General features: G+C 42.8%; 1 protein-coding gene across 3 annotated transcripts in view; it reads right to left on the minus strand.

The window, feature by feature from the left end:
- The window catches only part of TRIM9 (tripartite motif containing 9), a 112692-nt gene extending 97346 nt beyond the window's left edge, over window positions 1-15346 (minus strand). For all 3 annotated transcript variants that reach the window (XM_047862870.1, XM_047862871.1, XM_047862869.1), the window contains exon 1: window positions 14433-15346. In XM_047862870.1, coding sequence (XP_047718826.1) covers window positions 14433-15254 — 822 coding nt within the window. In that variant the 5' untranslated portion in view covers window positions 15255-15346. The remainder of the gene's footprint in view (window positions 1-14432) is intronic.
- Between the last annotated feature and the right edge of the window lie 546 nt (window positions 15347-15892).

Below are 15892 nucleotides of genomic sequence, written 5' to 3' on the forward strand. Positions count from 1 at the left end.
TTTTCCTCATACTCAGTGCTGTGTCTGCTTTTTACTTTCTGTGTCTTTGAGAGAAGAGAGGCTCACATCGCTGTCACTTCCATTTTAAATGAGTGAATCAGTGTCCAGAATATATAAAAGCTCTCTTACAACTCAACAATAAGGGAGAAATAATCCAAATAAAAATGGCAAAGGATTTGAATAGACATTTCTCTACAAAAGATAGAAAAACAGCCAATGAGCACATGAAAAGATGTTTAATATCACCAGTCATTAGAGAATTGCAAATCAAGACCACATGAGATATCCTTTTGCAACCACTAGGATGGCTCTAAACAAAAAGTGTTGGTGAAAATATGGAGAAATTGGATCCCTTATATATTGCTGGTAGGAATGTAAGATGGTACAGCCTCTTTGGAAATCAACAATCAAGGATATTGTCAATGCTAGAAGCATGGACTTTCTCTTTGGTTTGATGTATTTTTTAATTAATGTAAAATATTTATGTGTTGATTTGCCAACCAACACCAATATTTACTAGTATGTTTTAGATCTACATAACTGGACTTCACTATGAATTCAAACTTTTCTACAACATTTTTTTATACACAATTTATTGTTAAGTTAGCTAACATACAGTATATACACTGTGCTCTTGGTTTTGTGGGTAGATTCCTGTGATTCATCACTTATATACAACACTCAGTGCTCATCCCAATAAGTGCCCGTCACCCATTTCTTCCCTCCCCTGCCCCCCCATCAACCCTTAGCTTGTTCTCTGTATAAGAGTCTCTTATGGTTTGCCTCCCTCTTTGTTTGAAATTATTTTTCCCCTTCCTTTCCCCTATGGTATTCTGTTAAGTTTCTATGAGATAACCAGAGCAATCAGAAATCTATGTCCTCCTCATGGACATGGATTCTACCTAAGTCTAGGTAGAAAGGTGACAGTTTTGAACTGTAACAGAAGGGTAGTTACCCAAGGTGCCCTTGCTTATTATGCTTATTGAAGCCAGCCTGGAAATTCAGTGCTTGTCCAAGTTTCTGTATTCCATATTTCTTGTCTCTCAAGATAGAAAGTTAGAGAAAATTTTATTTAATGCTGAGCAATATTTTCATTCCACTACTAGAAGATTTGCTTCCCTAATGGCAGAAGGTAGCCAGATAACATGAGTTGAATGTAAACATCAAGCTTCTTCACATTGTATTGAACTGTGTGTTGGAAGCTATTTATATTTCCTTGCTAAGTCTGGCCAGATGATTGATGGTCAATGAAATCAATAACGTCTGCTTGTTAAAAGCACCACAGATTTATTCGCACCATGTAAGATTTATTAGATTGGATGGAAGTCCAACTTTACATTTGATTTTTTGTGACTAGTGCTCTTGGGATACCATTTCATAGATGTAGGAGTGAGGATGGCACAGGCAACACCATTTTATCAAGTTATCCATTTTATCATGAACCTGTGTCCAGGTGATGGCATAAACATCATCAGGAATACCATGTAAATGTACCACATATATCTATAGTAAAATCAGTTGTTGGTTTTTTGTAGTGATGAACAGAAATTAAAGTAGAGGCAGTAAAAAAGGATAGAATATAGAGTTATTTTCCTTTGGCTTTGGGTGAGCTGTAATTACAGTTGAGCCTGTATATTTTTGACCTTCCAAGCATTTTCTCCCTACAGAATCAAAAAGCCCATTAAGAAGACCTGCCTTAGGAAGAAACTGTTTAATCCCCCCATATTCACATTTACTTCTCTCTGCAACCTGCTTTTTCAGAGATTAGATAATGTCTTAGACTGGCATACAGCATAGGTCAGAGCAGCATGGCCCTGTCCCAGGCTTTTCCTGGAGCACGAGAGAGAGTAGTATTTGGTGTCAAACAGTTGCTTCTTAAAATGCAAGCTGCAAGCAAAGTAAGAGTAAAGAGAGGGTGAACAAAAATCTCAATAAAGCTGAATTGATGCTATCTGGCTGGAAAGGCAGCTCCACATGAATAAATCAGCAGTCAATGAGAATTAACCATCTATGTGTACTGGCTAATGACAGAAGGTGGCTATTCCCACACCAAAGAACAATGTTAAGCATTCTACTTCTGAAGCTAATTCTTTAAGGAACAGTTTCTTCTTTGACCAGAGCTATTAGTATAAAATGCACAGTTCTGGCTCTATGCAAGGCTTATAAAAAACAAATTTTATTTGGCAGTGCTTAAACCCATTCTTAAACAATAGGCTTTTCCAATTCATATATTCCTTTTCATACTTACGGAAAAGGCAGGCCAGGTGTATATTCTCGAAAAGGAATGTATGTATTTTCTTTTAACCACCTCAGCAAAAGGTCCAAGAAAACAGAGCAGACACGCGCTTATGGGTTTAAGCATAGTTTTGTGTTTTCCAAGATAGACTTGTAAATGTTTTAGAGCTGCAGAAATAAAGATACTGAAAATGCCAAAAAACCTCAACTTAATCTTTTATGTTATTTCTGTCTGTAAAAATTTTAAGATGATTATTTTGTTATAAGAGGACAATGAATCAGTGGCTGAGCTGATAGAACCCCACTGCCTGCCTGTTGCTTGATTGGTTCGGACAAGGAGGCGGGACAGAGCCCTCCCAGGGTAATCTGGCCTACCCAGTGCACCTCTGATGGTCTGGTCTATGGAATACTCAACGTATTTGTCTTTCCTTTCTCTCTGCCCTATATTTTTCTTTTTAAATTTACTTTATCACCAGGAAACTTAGGAGACAAATGACTTAATTGCTCAGTAATTTTCATACATGAGAACTAAAGGAATTCAGTTATTTGTTTATGCCATTGTAATTTGCAGTATCATAAAACAGTGCTTTACAGGACATGTGTTTCCTGTGATTATCAGAGGGCAGGACAGATAGCAGTTAAATACATGAGCTCTGAAGTCAGACAGCTTGGATTCAAACCCTGGCCCTGCCACTTACAGCTGGTACAACTTTATAATCTTTCTGTGCCCCAGTTTTCTCATAGGAAGATGTGTGAATTCTGAAGATTAAGTGAGAAAGTGCTTGGATATGGCTTAGAACAGTTCCTGTCATGTAGTAAGTGCTCAGTAAATTTTAAACAAAAGTATAAAATAGAAGGTTTTCAAATTTAATTATTATTGTCAGACTAATATGAAAAACTTAAAATATTGGAATATTTGCTAATCATTCATCTGTTAATTGACTCTTTTCTTCACTAAACCTTTTCAAATACCTACTAAGTGCATTAATGGAGGAAACAAGGGCATATTAAGAAACTTTGAGACTTTGAGTTAGTAGGGTCCAGTGGAAGATTCTAACATATGCAATTACAATACATTGGGAGATGCTCAGTGTTGGAACACAGAGATGGGAGCTGTGGAGGGGTGTGGAAAGAAGACAGAAGAGAGTTTGGGAACACGTTGGGAAAGGGAATGAGACTGATGGCTGGTTCAGACATTCAGGTGCAAGTGAGAGGTGAGACCATGGAGTAGATGAGTCTCTAGAGACAGGCATGTTGAGGAAGAGAGAAGAGTCGGTGATGCTTATTTATTCATGATTAGAAACTCAAGACAAGTTTTCTTGCTTTTTCAGCTTAAAATGAGTCAATCAAAATGAAGAAAAAAAACTCTACAGTTGAGGAAAAAAAAGTGTAATTAAACCCAGCTGGGGTGGGAGTGGCGCAGGTGCAGGGGTGACTCTGGTGGAATGAGAGCAGCACTGAGCTTCCGGCTGGCTGGTGGGTTGGGGCTGGTGGGAAGGTCAGGGCCAGCTCAGCTGGTCTGAAGGTTGAGTTTTAAAAAATGCTGGAGGGCAGGGCTGCTGGGCTGGGAGACGGCTCTGTGGGGAAACTGGAAGACCATGCGGGTCGAGAAGGAAGAGGTAACTTAGGCAGATGGGAGTATGGCTGGATCCATGGCCAAAATGCTGCACCATAAGCCGTCAATGTTAACAAGATGACAACGCCAGGGCTGAACAAAAGTGAAGTGAAATTGTGATGATTTCCCTGACGATGTGTCAAGTGCATTCTGTGTATTCTGCTTGGGTTTTTCTGAATAATCTCACTCTGAGTTTCAGACAAGGGTCCAGTTTGGGGTTGGGATAAAACTGCTGTGAGAACACTGCAGGAAGTGTTTTTGGTTTTGAGATGTCTTTTGGGATTAATTAGACACACTGCTGACAAACCTAGATGGTCTCTAATAATATAGGTACACTGCTGGGGGCCATTTTATAGCTAACTCTTCTTCCAAGGTTACAAATTGACTCCAAATGTCATTTTGAAAATATTAGCAAAGCCTAGAATATAACAGTCAAGCACTGCTCTTTTAACTTTCATAAATTGTTGTGATATGCTGTCACAGAAGCAACTTTAGAGTTTAAACTTTTAATTATTGTTTTTTGCTTTATCATAAGTACTTTAAAACAATCTATTTATGTCTACCACAATTTAATGGCAAACTCAGTCAAATAAGTCACTTGGCATCATGTACACAGTGCCTAAAAATAGTCGAAGTGGATCAAAGCTATTATTTCTAGTTATATTACATTAGTATTACTGATACCTAAAATAATTTTTCAGTTATTTACAATACAAAGGAAAGCAACATATACTGAACATATGTATATAAATACTATAAAATTTACATTAATTGCTTTTACCTCTATCTTTAACTTTAATATTTAAAGAATAACATAGGGGTGCCTGGGTGGCTCAGTTGGTTAAGCAGTCGACTTCGGCTCAGGTCATGATCTTACAGTCCGTTGAGTTCAAGCCATGCATCAGGCTCTATGCTGACAGTTCAGAGCCTGGAGCCTGCTTCAGATTCTGTGTCTCCCTCTCTCTCTGCCCTCCCCTGCTCAATTCTCTCTCTCTCTCTCTCTCTCTCTCTCTCTCTCTCTCTCTCTCTCAAAAATAAACATTAAAAATAATTTTAAAAATAAAAAAAAATAACATAAACTTAACTTTTTAAATGTTCATTTATTTATTTTGAGGGAGAGAGAGAGAGAGAGACAGAGAGAATCTCAAGCAGGCTCTGCACTGTCAGCACAGAGCCAGATGGGGGGCTTGAACTTATGAACTGTGAGATCATGACATGAGCCAAAATCAAGAGTTGGCTGCTTAATCCACTGAGCCACCCAGGCACCCCAAATTTAATTTTTAATACATGTTATAAGAATTAATACAAGGGGCGCCTGGGTAGCTCAGTTGGTTAAGCGTCTGTATCTTGATTTTGGCTCAGGTCATGATCTCATGGCTATGAGATCAAGTGCTGTGTCAGGCTCTGCACTGGGCATGGAGCCTGCTTAAGATTTTTTCTCCCTCTTCCTCTGCCCCTCCCCTGATTGTGTGCTTGCTCTCTCTCTCTCTCTCAAAAAAAAAATCAACATATGGTTTAAGGATAGTCTTATTTGGAACAGTTATCCATAGACTAGAGTTTTAGAGTAGTCTACTCTGCATACACAAGAAACTTACTTTGCTACTGGCTTATCATTGTCTAGAACAGTGTTTCCCAAACTTGTTTGGCACTAAAAAAGAGGTTCTACAACTTAAGTGTCCATCAACAGATGAATGGGATAAAGAAAATGTGGTATATGTACACAGAGGACTATTATTCAGCCAAAAAAAAAAAAAAAAAAAAAAAAAGGAAAGTCTGCCTTTTGCAACAACATGGATGGACCTTAGAGGTTATAAGCCAGAGAAAGACAAATACTCTATGTTCTCACTTATATGTGGAATCTAAAAAAGCTGAACCCAAAGAAACAGAGAATAGAATAGTGGTTGTCAAGAGCTGGGGGTTGGGTAAATGGACAGATGTTAGTCAAAGGGTACAAATTTCCAGCTATAACATGAACACGTTCTAGGGATCTAATATAACATGATGACTATAATTTACAATACAGTATTATATACTTGAAAGCTGAGAGTGTAAATCATTTTTTTTTAATGTTTATTTAGAGAGAGTGAGAGAGAGACAGAGAAAGAGAAGGGGAGAGAGAGAGAATCCCAAGCAAGATCCATGCTGTCAGCACAGAACCCAATGTGGGGCTTGAACCCATGAACCGTGAGATCATGACCTGCGCGAAACTAGGGGTTGGATGCCTAACTGACTGAGCCGAGGCACCCCCAGAGTGTAATTCTTAAAAGTTATCGCCACACACATACAAAAGGCACTTGTGTGAGCGGATGGATGTGCTAACAAACCCTGCTGTGGCAATCATTTAACAATATATACATGTATCAAATCATCACTTGTACACCTTTATCTTCCATAGGCTATATGTCAATAGTATCACAATAAGTCTGGAAATAAAATGAAAAAAAAAAAAAGTTTCCAAAGACAAATAAGTTTAGAAATTTCTAGATTAAATCAAGCAGGGTTTTTTTTGCTGCCAAATGGGTCAGCACATTGTTATAATAATGTACAATGTGGACCATCTGGAGCACATATAGAGTGGAGTGTCTCAAAATTATTTAATCACAGAAACTTTCAGGGAACACAGTTTGAGAAACTCTGACCTAGAGAACGGGTCAAAGCAACATGTATGTTTTCAGAAGTTTCTTGACTTTGGAAAAAAAATAAAATTGATTATTGATTTCAAAATCTCCCTGTCCAGCCTGTTGCCCTTGACAGTATCATCACCACATACACCCAGTAATTTAAAGTTGGTAAAAAGGAAATTTCCTTACGCTTCTTTGTAAGCAACCCCTCAATAAGAATAGAGGAAAACAGCCAATAGGCTAGTACAGACTACACAGCAGCGAATGGGTAGACAGTGGTAGATTAAACATCACATGATTCCTGCTTCATTAAATCAAAAGTGCTTTCCGTTTGTATTTTTGGCATCAGAATACAATATTCTAGAGACAATATCTAGAATGAGTAAGAATTAGTATCTTCAAACACAAATGTTCACATGTGTTAATTTGTTTTTATAAGTTAGGACTTCTCAGTTGAAAGTGGCTGAAAACTAACACAAACTAGCTAACACAAAAAAGGAGGGAGGTCTCTTGGCTCAGTAACTCAAAAGGCAAGAGGGGTTAGCTGGCCTCAGTCATGACAGGTTCCAGAAGCTCAAATACTGTTCTCCGAATTCACTCTCCATTTCTCAGCTCTGTATTTCTGTGGGTTGCCTTATTTTCTTCTACTTATGGGGTAGGTGGAAGAGGCATGGATATAGACAGCTTCTGGCTTTTATTATTCTAGCTGAATAATATTAACAAGCCCAGAGAAGAGCAAGGCTCTCTGTCCCTGACTCAGTAGATACAAACCTCAGAAAGGACGCTGATTGGACTGGCTTGGGACATGTGCTAATCTTTTAAATGAATCACTTGGGCCAAAGGGATAGGGCGTCATGACTGGCCAGGCCTATGTCACATGCCCTCCCACCTGGCCAGGTAAGGCAGGGCGTTGGATTGGCAACCCCACCAGAATCGCAGGCACTGGGCAGCAGTAGGAACTGGTGGTGAGGGAAGCATTTAACTAGAGCAAGAAGAATACTGCCGTTATGAGGCCAAAAGACAAAAAACACAAAACACTGAACTCCATGGTTACTAAAGCTCTTTTTTCCTTCTATGAAGTAGCTGCAATTATTGACATGAAACTATATGAATTTATTTTTCTCCCACTCCCAACCCAACTACATACTTTAAAAGAGGTACCCAACGTTAGTACAAAATCATGCTTTGGCACCTTCTGTCCTCCTTCCTCTGCTCATACATAAGTCAAGTCAGAAACTGCTTTGCTCTGATGTGGCCACATTCCCCATAACATATAATAGTAATAACAACACACATCACTTTGGTGGTGGAACACTGCTGGGGAGAGGAAGCAGCGAGCTACAGCTGTGGTGTTCGCTATACTTCTCTGTCTTCTTTTTCATCATCATCAACTCTTGCTTCACCTTCAAAGCAGCTCAAGAGATTAGTGCTGCAGCTAGAATTCGGAAGGTCCAAGGAGAGCAAAGGGGCTTTCTTCTGCACCCAGAAGGGTTTCCTCTCAGACTGCACAAGAGGTACTAGTCAGGCCTCCCTGCCCCCGCTGCTTTCAAAGGCCTTCTGCCTGGAGCTTTCCTCTGTCCATCTGGGCTGGGACTGGGGGTGGGGGAGGGGGGATGGGGAGTGGGGAGTGGAGGCACTCACCTCTGGTGTAGAATTTAAGGGAGTGCCAAAAACCTCAGTCATCAACATTAATACTATTTTAATGCAGTATTTGTTAAAAATAAAATTAATGCAAAGAATCTATGAAGAACAAAAGGTCAAAATATTAAACAAAGAGAGGACCAATACTACTGATATTTCCTTTTGACACAGGCTCCAATATGGCTCAACATGGCACTGTTACTGACCTTGCCTTTATTTTTTTTAAATGTTTTAAAATGTTTATTTGTCTTTGAGAGAGAGACAGAGTGTGAGTGGGGGAGGGGCAGAGAGCGAGGGAGACACAGGATCTGAAGCAGGCTCCAGGCTCTGAGCTGTCAGCACAGAGCCTGATGCTGGCCTCAAACCCACAAACCGTGAGATCATAACCTGAGCCGAAGTTGGACGCTCAACCAACTGAGCCACCCAGGTGCCCCCCCAACTTTGTCTTTAATTAAAATGTTGATATGTTGTCCACCATGGATTTTTTTGCATTAATTTTTATTGTTTAAGATATTGTATTATAATATTTTGTATCTTGATTACTGAGTATTTGAAATTTTTTAAATGTTTATTTATTTTTGAGATGGAGAGAGAGACAGCATGAGCAGGGGAGGGGCAGAGAGAGAGGGAGACACAGAATCCGGAGCAGGCTCCAGGCTCCGAGCTGTCAGCACAGAGCCCGATGAGGGGCTCGAACTCACGGACCGCGAGATCATGACCTGAGCCGAAGTTGGACGCTTAACCGACTGAGCCACCCAGGCACCCCCGAATTACTGAGGTTTGGTGCCCCCTTAAATTTTGCACGTAAGGTGAGTGCCTCACTCTAGTCTTCTGCATCCACCTCACCAAAGGGGTGGGGTCATGACCTGGAGCATCATCAGGAAATACCTCACTCAAGTTGAGCTAATCAGATTCTTTCTCTAAACTTGAAAATGGAAAGAGACAGAGACTCTATCCAGATGACAGTGAACACTTGCACTGAAATGTCATTCTGAGTTGGGGCTGGAGGACTCTTGTCAGGCCTTGTTCAGGCCAAAAAGGACCACTGTAAGAGACACAATGAGGGAGTTGAGCATGTGGCAGATTTTTATTATATGTCCAAAATATCCTCTGCCCCCCTCTATAGGGACCTTTTCTGATGCCTCTCTCTGTTGGAAGAGTGTATTGCCCACAGCAGGGACATCAGGCATGGCCACATGACTTGTTTTAGCCAATGGAATATAAGCAGAGGCAAAACGCCACATCTGAGTAGAAACTTCAGGTGCTATTGAGTAGTTCTGCTTTGCTGTCTTCCCTCTATGGTAAGGTTGGCATGTTCCAAACATGCTGTTTCAGCTGAAGTTCAAGAATAAGAAGATGTGGAGAAGGGCCACAGCTGATTCTCAGTGGGCACTGAGGTAAGAAATTACATACTGCTGTTATAATTCACGGAAATTAGGAAATGGTTACTGTAGCATAACTTAGTCTAACCTGACTGATACAGAGAATAAACTTAGTTTCTAGTTTTTCAGTTTGTCCTCCTTGAAACTTGATTTTGTTTCATACCCATGAAATCCTCTGAGGTCACTTAAGTGGGTGTTCTGTTCCTTATAACCAAGAGTCCCTGATAAAATTGATAACAATGATATTATTTAGAACGATTTTGTTCTTTTTACCATGTAATGGGTTCTTTCCTCCCCTGTGCCAAGGTTGAGTTGTATGCATGCACACACTTTTAGAAATGCTTAGATGAGAGAATTTACTGCACTGAAAGTAAGGATAATTTTTGACTGTATATTATTATTAGTCAATAACAGATAGCTATGATAGTTTTCTCTTACTTTATGCAAACTGCGACTTAACCTGCAATTTCAATTAATAGCATTGTTTCATGGTATATACAGGAAGAACAATTTCTGCTACTTCAGAGTGATAACACTATCTTCACTGGAGAATCTGAAACAACGGAGTCCTATCAATTATCATTTTAGCTTTGTTATTGAAAAATAAAATCCCTTTGTTTACTATATACATAAATCTTTGTGTAGTGTTTTAATTCCTTGAGCTTAATTCAACTGAGTATTCTCTGAACCCCCCCCCCCCCACCACCCATGAGGGTATGGCTCAGTCTTTCAGGCCACCCTCAAGAGAAGCCTTTTACTGCATCCTGTGCTCTGAAAGGAGCGAGCAAAGTTTCCAAAATTAGGGCATGAGATTTTTATGCAATAATTGTTGACTAGTGAGACAGTAACTTCTGTTTTACACAAAACTTTCTCTCGTGCCAAACTGAAATGAATAAACATTTAAATTAGTTTTTCAAAATATTTCCACAAGTATAGTTTTGTGGGTAGGAAGCATAGAAGTTGTAAGACTTGCTTCAAGCTCTTGGCAAGTAAGTGGCAGCATCAGGTCTGGAATGGGATCTCTTGTCATCTAGCTATTTCTATTATGCCTTGGTACAAAGAACAACTGACTTCTCTGATACATTCTCCTCAATATCTGTAACACTGTGCACAGAATGTTCTGATTGTCCTAGAAGTAAAGTCTAAAAATATAAAAAACATGAATATCTGCTACCTATTATATTTACCATAGGAACATCTAGATTATACTGTGTTTACTGCTTATAGTTAACTGAATATCATTTTAGCTATATTAAATGACATGCTTTGCTACACACATATTTGATGAGATGCCAACATACTACAAAGCAGATATTTGTTTTCCAGAATAGTTTGAAAATTAAAGCACTGACAGTTTATTTTAAAATGCAGCCTAAATTGCAAATTTTCATTAAAAAAAAAGAAGGTAAGAGAAAAATAACATTTGAAACAAGATTCAGAGTAGATAGTATAGAAAGGAAAAGAAAATCCTTGCTCAACTGCACAAATACAAAAGAACAGTTACAAATATATTACTGATTCAGTGATTGATAAAATATACCAAGAATTCAAGGAGGATGTTAGATTTAGAAATGTGAATTGCTAAAAATACAAAGTAGTAACAGTGGTTCCAATTGCCTATTTGAAAGTATCTACAAAATTATTTTTTTGTGTAGCAATTCTTCATACCAGCCTAACTTGGGTAAAATAACCTAGCAAATGCTGGTACTAAATATAAATTGTTACCAGACATTTTTCTTATAAGGCAGTATTATTTTTCATGGATTTTGAAGGCCATACACATGTGAGAAGTATTTTAATTTGGTTAATTGACAACTAATGAGATTCAACCAGTTGTTGTTAAAGCCTCTAAAAATAAACTTCAGCCATTTTGTCTTAATGTGTAAGATGATGATTTAGTCCTTGAGGGAAATACTTATTCATAGAATTTTAATCACTAGAAATGACTAATTAATACAGTAGAACATTAATGAAAACTTTCGGGTCTAGTAATAACCTGTGTTGATAACTACTTGCCTAACTTTGGGAAGACTACTTAATGTAATTCTTTGCTTTCCATTGTTTTGAAGGGCATAGAAATTCTGGCCTATGAGCTTTTGTGGAAACAGAGCATAAAGAGACTATATGGGAAAAATTGGTATTAACACATTAATTACTTTATTAAGAAGATAAGACAGGCGAGTAATGCTTGTTGTTCATCTAAGATGATAAGCAAATGTTAAAATCTGTCATCTTTGTGCCTTATTTATTTATTTATTTTTGGCAGTTTAATGATCCTGATATTGACTGAACAAAAATTATACATATTCACTGTTTTGGAAAAAATGTGCAATAGATCAGAGAAGAAATGTTCTCCCCGCCCATCCCCCCCACCCCCCCGCAATGAACTAACCTTCCTTTTCTAGCCTACTTATGTCTCAAGGTTTTTGACATTATTGGTTTTTTAACAGACATCCAAATTTCAACTCAGTCCACACCAGTGTCTACTCACAAATTCCATTTCTCATAAAACGAATGATTTAACATTTCAAATCTACACAGGGTTTGACAAAGATGAAAGGTTGCTTTTGGTCTTAATGGATAAAGTATATAGGCTCTCCGTCACAGAAAAATAATGCTGTGGTTTGACCATCCTAATTAGCCTGTGACTCTAAGTTCTTTTTTCAGACAGGGAGATTAATTTCTTAGTTCCAAGGGTAGTTTTGAAGGGTAATTTAAAAGAGGCTGTAGCTAGCAGCTTAAGAGTGAAATCATAACATGAAGAAAAGATTGGCGGCGAACTAAAGTTTTGAAAACTTTCAAAATTAAGTATCGTTAACAATTTTACATTGAAGTGTCTTCAAAATAGTGGCCTGTGCCTAGTAGGGCTCAGATTTGTGCTGATGTAGATTTTCATCAGTACAGATAAGATGTAACAGGTTACATGTGAGAACACAAATGACTGTAAACACAGGTCACATTCAATTAATACTGAATTGAGAAAACCTCCCTGATGGCTGAAAACAGTGATACCTTATTTCTTTTCTTGTTGTAAATAAAATATCAATGTTCCAGCCTTAACCCCATCATTTCTCTCAAAGGCTAGTCTTTCTGGTCTCCAAGCAATGCTGGGAAATTCTTAGTGGGGCACAGAGGAGGCCTGAGCACCAACTTTACTGCCCTGCCTGATCCTTGGGCTTGCAACTCAATGATGTGAAGAAAATCTCCTTACAACAATCCTGAACTCCTGTCTTACCCTTTGCATCTCCAACAAAGTGAATTATTTAAAATTAGAATGGGGCACCTGGGTGGCTCAGTGAGTTAAGCTACCAACGCTTGATTTCAGGGCAGATCATGATCTCAAGGTTCCTGGAATTGAGCCCCAAGTCCAACTCTGTACTGACAGCAGGGAGCCTCCTTGATATTCTCTCTCTCCCTCTCTCTCTGCGCCTTCCCTGCTCACAGTCTTGCTCTCTCTCAAAATAAATAAACATTTTTTTAATCTTAAAAAAATTAAAAGTGCAATTTATACACATCTCCTCAAGAGTGGTTCCCTTCCTTCTAAGCAGGGTGGGCATAACATTATCAAGATCTTTCTCCTCATGAAGCTTATTTTCTAGTGTGTGAGGAGGGGAGCAATAAATAAATACAAAAATAAGAGGATAATTAAAATATACAGCATGCCAGTTAGTGGTGGCTGAGAGGAGTGGCGGCAACTGTGGCCAGAAGGGTCTGGCAAAGGTGACACGTGAGCGACAATCTTAAGGAGGGAAGAGAGTGAGCCATTCCAATACAGGGTTTTGGGTAAGGCTGTCCCAGGTTGAAGAAACATCAAATGCAAAGGCCCAGGGGCCGGAAATGTGTCTGGTGTTGGTTAGGGGACAGTGTAACTGGAGCAGAGGGGAAGAGTGGGAGGAAATAAGGTCGATGAGACCAAATGTGAACAGGTCAAGCAGGTCGTGGTGGGCCATTCCAGGGACTGTCTAAGAAATGGACGTTTGGAGGATTCTGAGCAGAGGAGTGGCATGACCTAAATGTTGTTAAAGGCACTCTTCTTGAAGCTAGTTTTGATGGAGGCGCCATCAAAAGAGATCAGAAAGATAAATCCGATGGTAACAGGTGCCTCAAAGCTTGCTAGGACAACTACTGAAAGGGGAAAAGGGTTGAATCCTAGACCAACGGGTACGTGGTGGTTGGGAGCACGGGGTACCCTGGGAGACGCACCTGCGCAGCTTTCAGGCCTAGACCACGCAGAAACCTCTGGCCCTGCTACTTCAGCCCCAGGTCCCTAGCCTGGGGAGGGTCAGGGCCCGAAGCCCTCAAGCCTGGTTGACGTAGCCACCACAGGATTTTTCTTTCCCCTCGCTACACTCCCCACTCCTGGGGGCAAAGCACCAGGTCCCGCATCCGCTCCAGCGCAGACTCCCAAGTTTGGGGCAGCGCAGACTCATCAGTATTCCGCCCGCGGAGTTCTCCCCGCCCCCGCCGCGAATCACCGCGCCCGCCTATCCCGCAGCTCCAGCCTTTCCGCGTTCCGCGCCGCCTCACCGCCCCCACCCGGTCCCTGTGGACCGCAGCCTCATCTGCCCTGAAGCGTTCCTGGCAGCCCCGGGCACTGGCGGGGTTACGCCGCGCTTTCCAGCAAGCTGGCGGCGGCCACAAGCTGCGCCTCCGCAGCGGAGAGGGGGCGCCCTGTGCTAGGCGGCGCCCCCGGGGAGACCCGCTCTAAGGCATCCCCGCAACAACTCTAGGGATATTCGACTCCCCAGCTCGCGGTTTAAGGTCCCCCTGCACTTCTGCAGTGCACCAGACGGGGGAAGCAAATATAGGAGGACCTGCATTGCGCCCCCGCTGGGATGCACTTGCGCAAAGAGGAGACCGTCTGCTGCAAAACCGGAGGATCCGAGGCGCAGGGAGTTAGGGGTGGGTTTTTTTTTTCTTTTTTTTTTAAGGACTCACCTTGTGCAGTTTCCACATGGCCCCCAGAGCTTTGACTTCGTGGCTGGAGTGTTTGCCCTCCTCCAAGCACTGGTAGCACACAGGCATCTTGCACTGCACGCAATACATGCTGTGGTTCTCCAGCTCGTGATCTGTGCAGGTGGATACCTTGCGCGGGCTCAGCCGCCGGCTCACGCGGCCCTGGGCCGGGGGCACCAGGCGGTGCTTGGCTAGGGGCCCTCGGGGCGGGTGGCAGCGCAGGCGGCACGGATCGCAGTAGAAGACATCGCACTGTTCGCACATGACGGTGGCCTCCTTAGGCGCCTTCTCGCAGAGCTGGCACTTGAGGGCTGCGGCTTTGCTCTGTTGGTAGCGGTCAATTACCCCTTCCAGGACGCGGTTCTTGGGGAAGCCGCGGAGCCCCCGGTCATCCAGTATGAGGCTGCGGTGGCACTGGGGACAGGTGATACAGGAGTTGCGGGGCACCGGGGCCAAGGCCGGTGACAGATGGGTGGCCGGTGGCGGCATAGCCGGCGGGAACACGCGGACGCCGTTGGGGGACTTCTGGCACGGCGTAGTGGGGGCACTGGCGAAGCCCCCGTAGGAACCATAGCCGCTGTCTGCTTCGCTGTACAGGCTCATCTTGTCCAGGTCCAGATAGTCATAGTCGGAGACCCCAGAGCCCGAGGCCCGACGGCTCTGGGGGGACTCAGACTCCGGGGTCTGTACCAGGATGTTGCGGGCGCACGCTTGACATAAATTGTGAGAGCAGGGCAGGATGATGGGCTCCCGATAGAAGGAGCCGCACACAGGGCATTTTAACTCTTCTTCCATCTCTTCCATGAGGACCGGGCTGGGAGCGAGGCAGCAGCGGCTGCAACGGTTGCCTGAGCTGGTGAAGCGGCCGACGGCCTCTCGTCTCCAGCACCTTGGCCAGCGGCGGCGGTGGTGGTGGCGCCTTCCCGCGTCGCCTGGGCACCGACTCCCGGGGAGGCGCTTTCTCTCCAAGCCACTCTGTCTGTGAGCCAAAGAACCGCGACGCCGCGCGCCAGCCCCGGAACGCCCCCTCCTAGTCCCGCCCTGCCCTGTAATCAGCGGCCCATTGGACGGCGGCGAGAGAGCGAAGCTCTCATTGGCCACGCGCCCCGTCCTTCTCCTCTCTTCTGCAGGCCAGCGGGGGGTTTCGTAGCGGACTCTGGATGAGCGAGTCTTCGCTCCCGGCTGCAGGATCTCGGGAGGGGGCCGGCGTGCGGAGGCGAGGGCCCGGGAAGGAGGAATTAGGCGGGATGACTCATCCTTCGCCCCGCTTCCTTCCGACCTCCGGTGCAGTCACCCAGGAGCAGGGGGCGTGAGAAACCCCTCCCCGCAGCGAGTAGGCTGGCGGAGGGGGCTGGCGCTTCTCGCCAACTGTCTTGTGTTTGGCTTCCAGCTCTGGTGTCCGCGCCGACCTACCACCAGCTAGGGCCGCGCGACACCGAGGA

This window comes from Prionailurus viverrinus, chromosome B3 (genome assembly GCF_022837055.1).
Source record: "Prionailurus viverrinus isolate Anna chromosome B3, UM_Priviv_1.0, whole genome shotgun sequence".
Taxonomy (NCBI): Eukaryota; Metazoa; Chordata; class Mammalia; order Carnivora; family Felidae; genus Prionailurus; species Prionailurus viverrinus.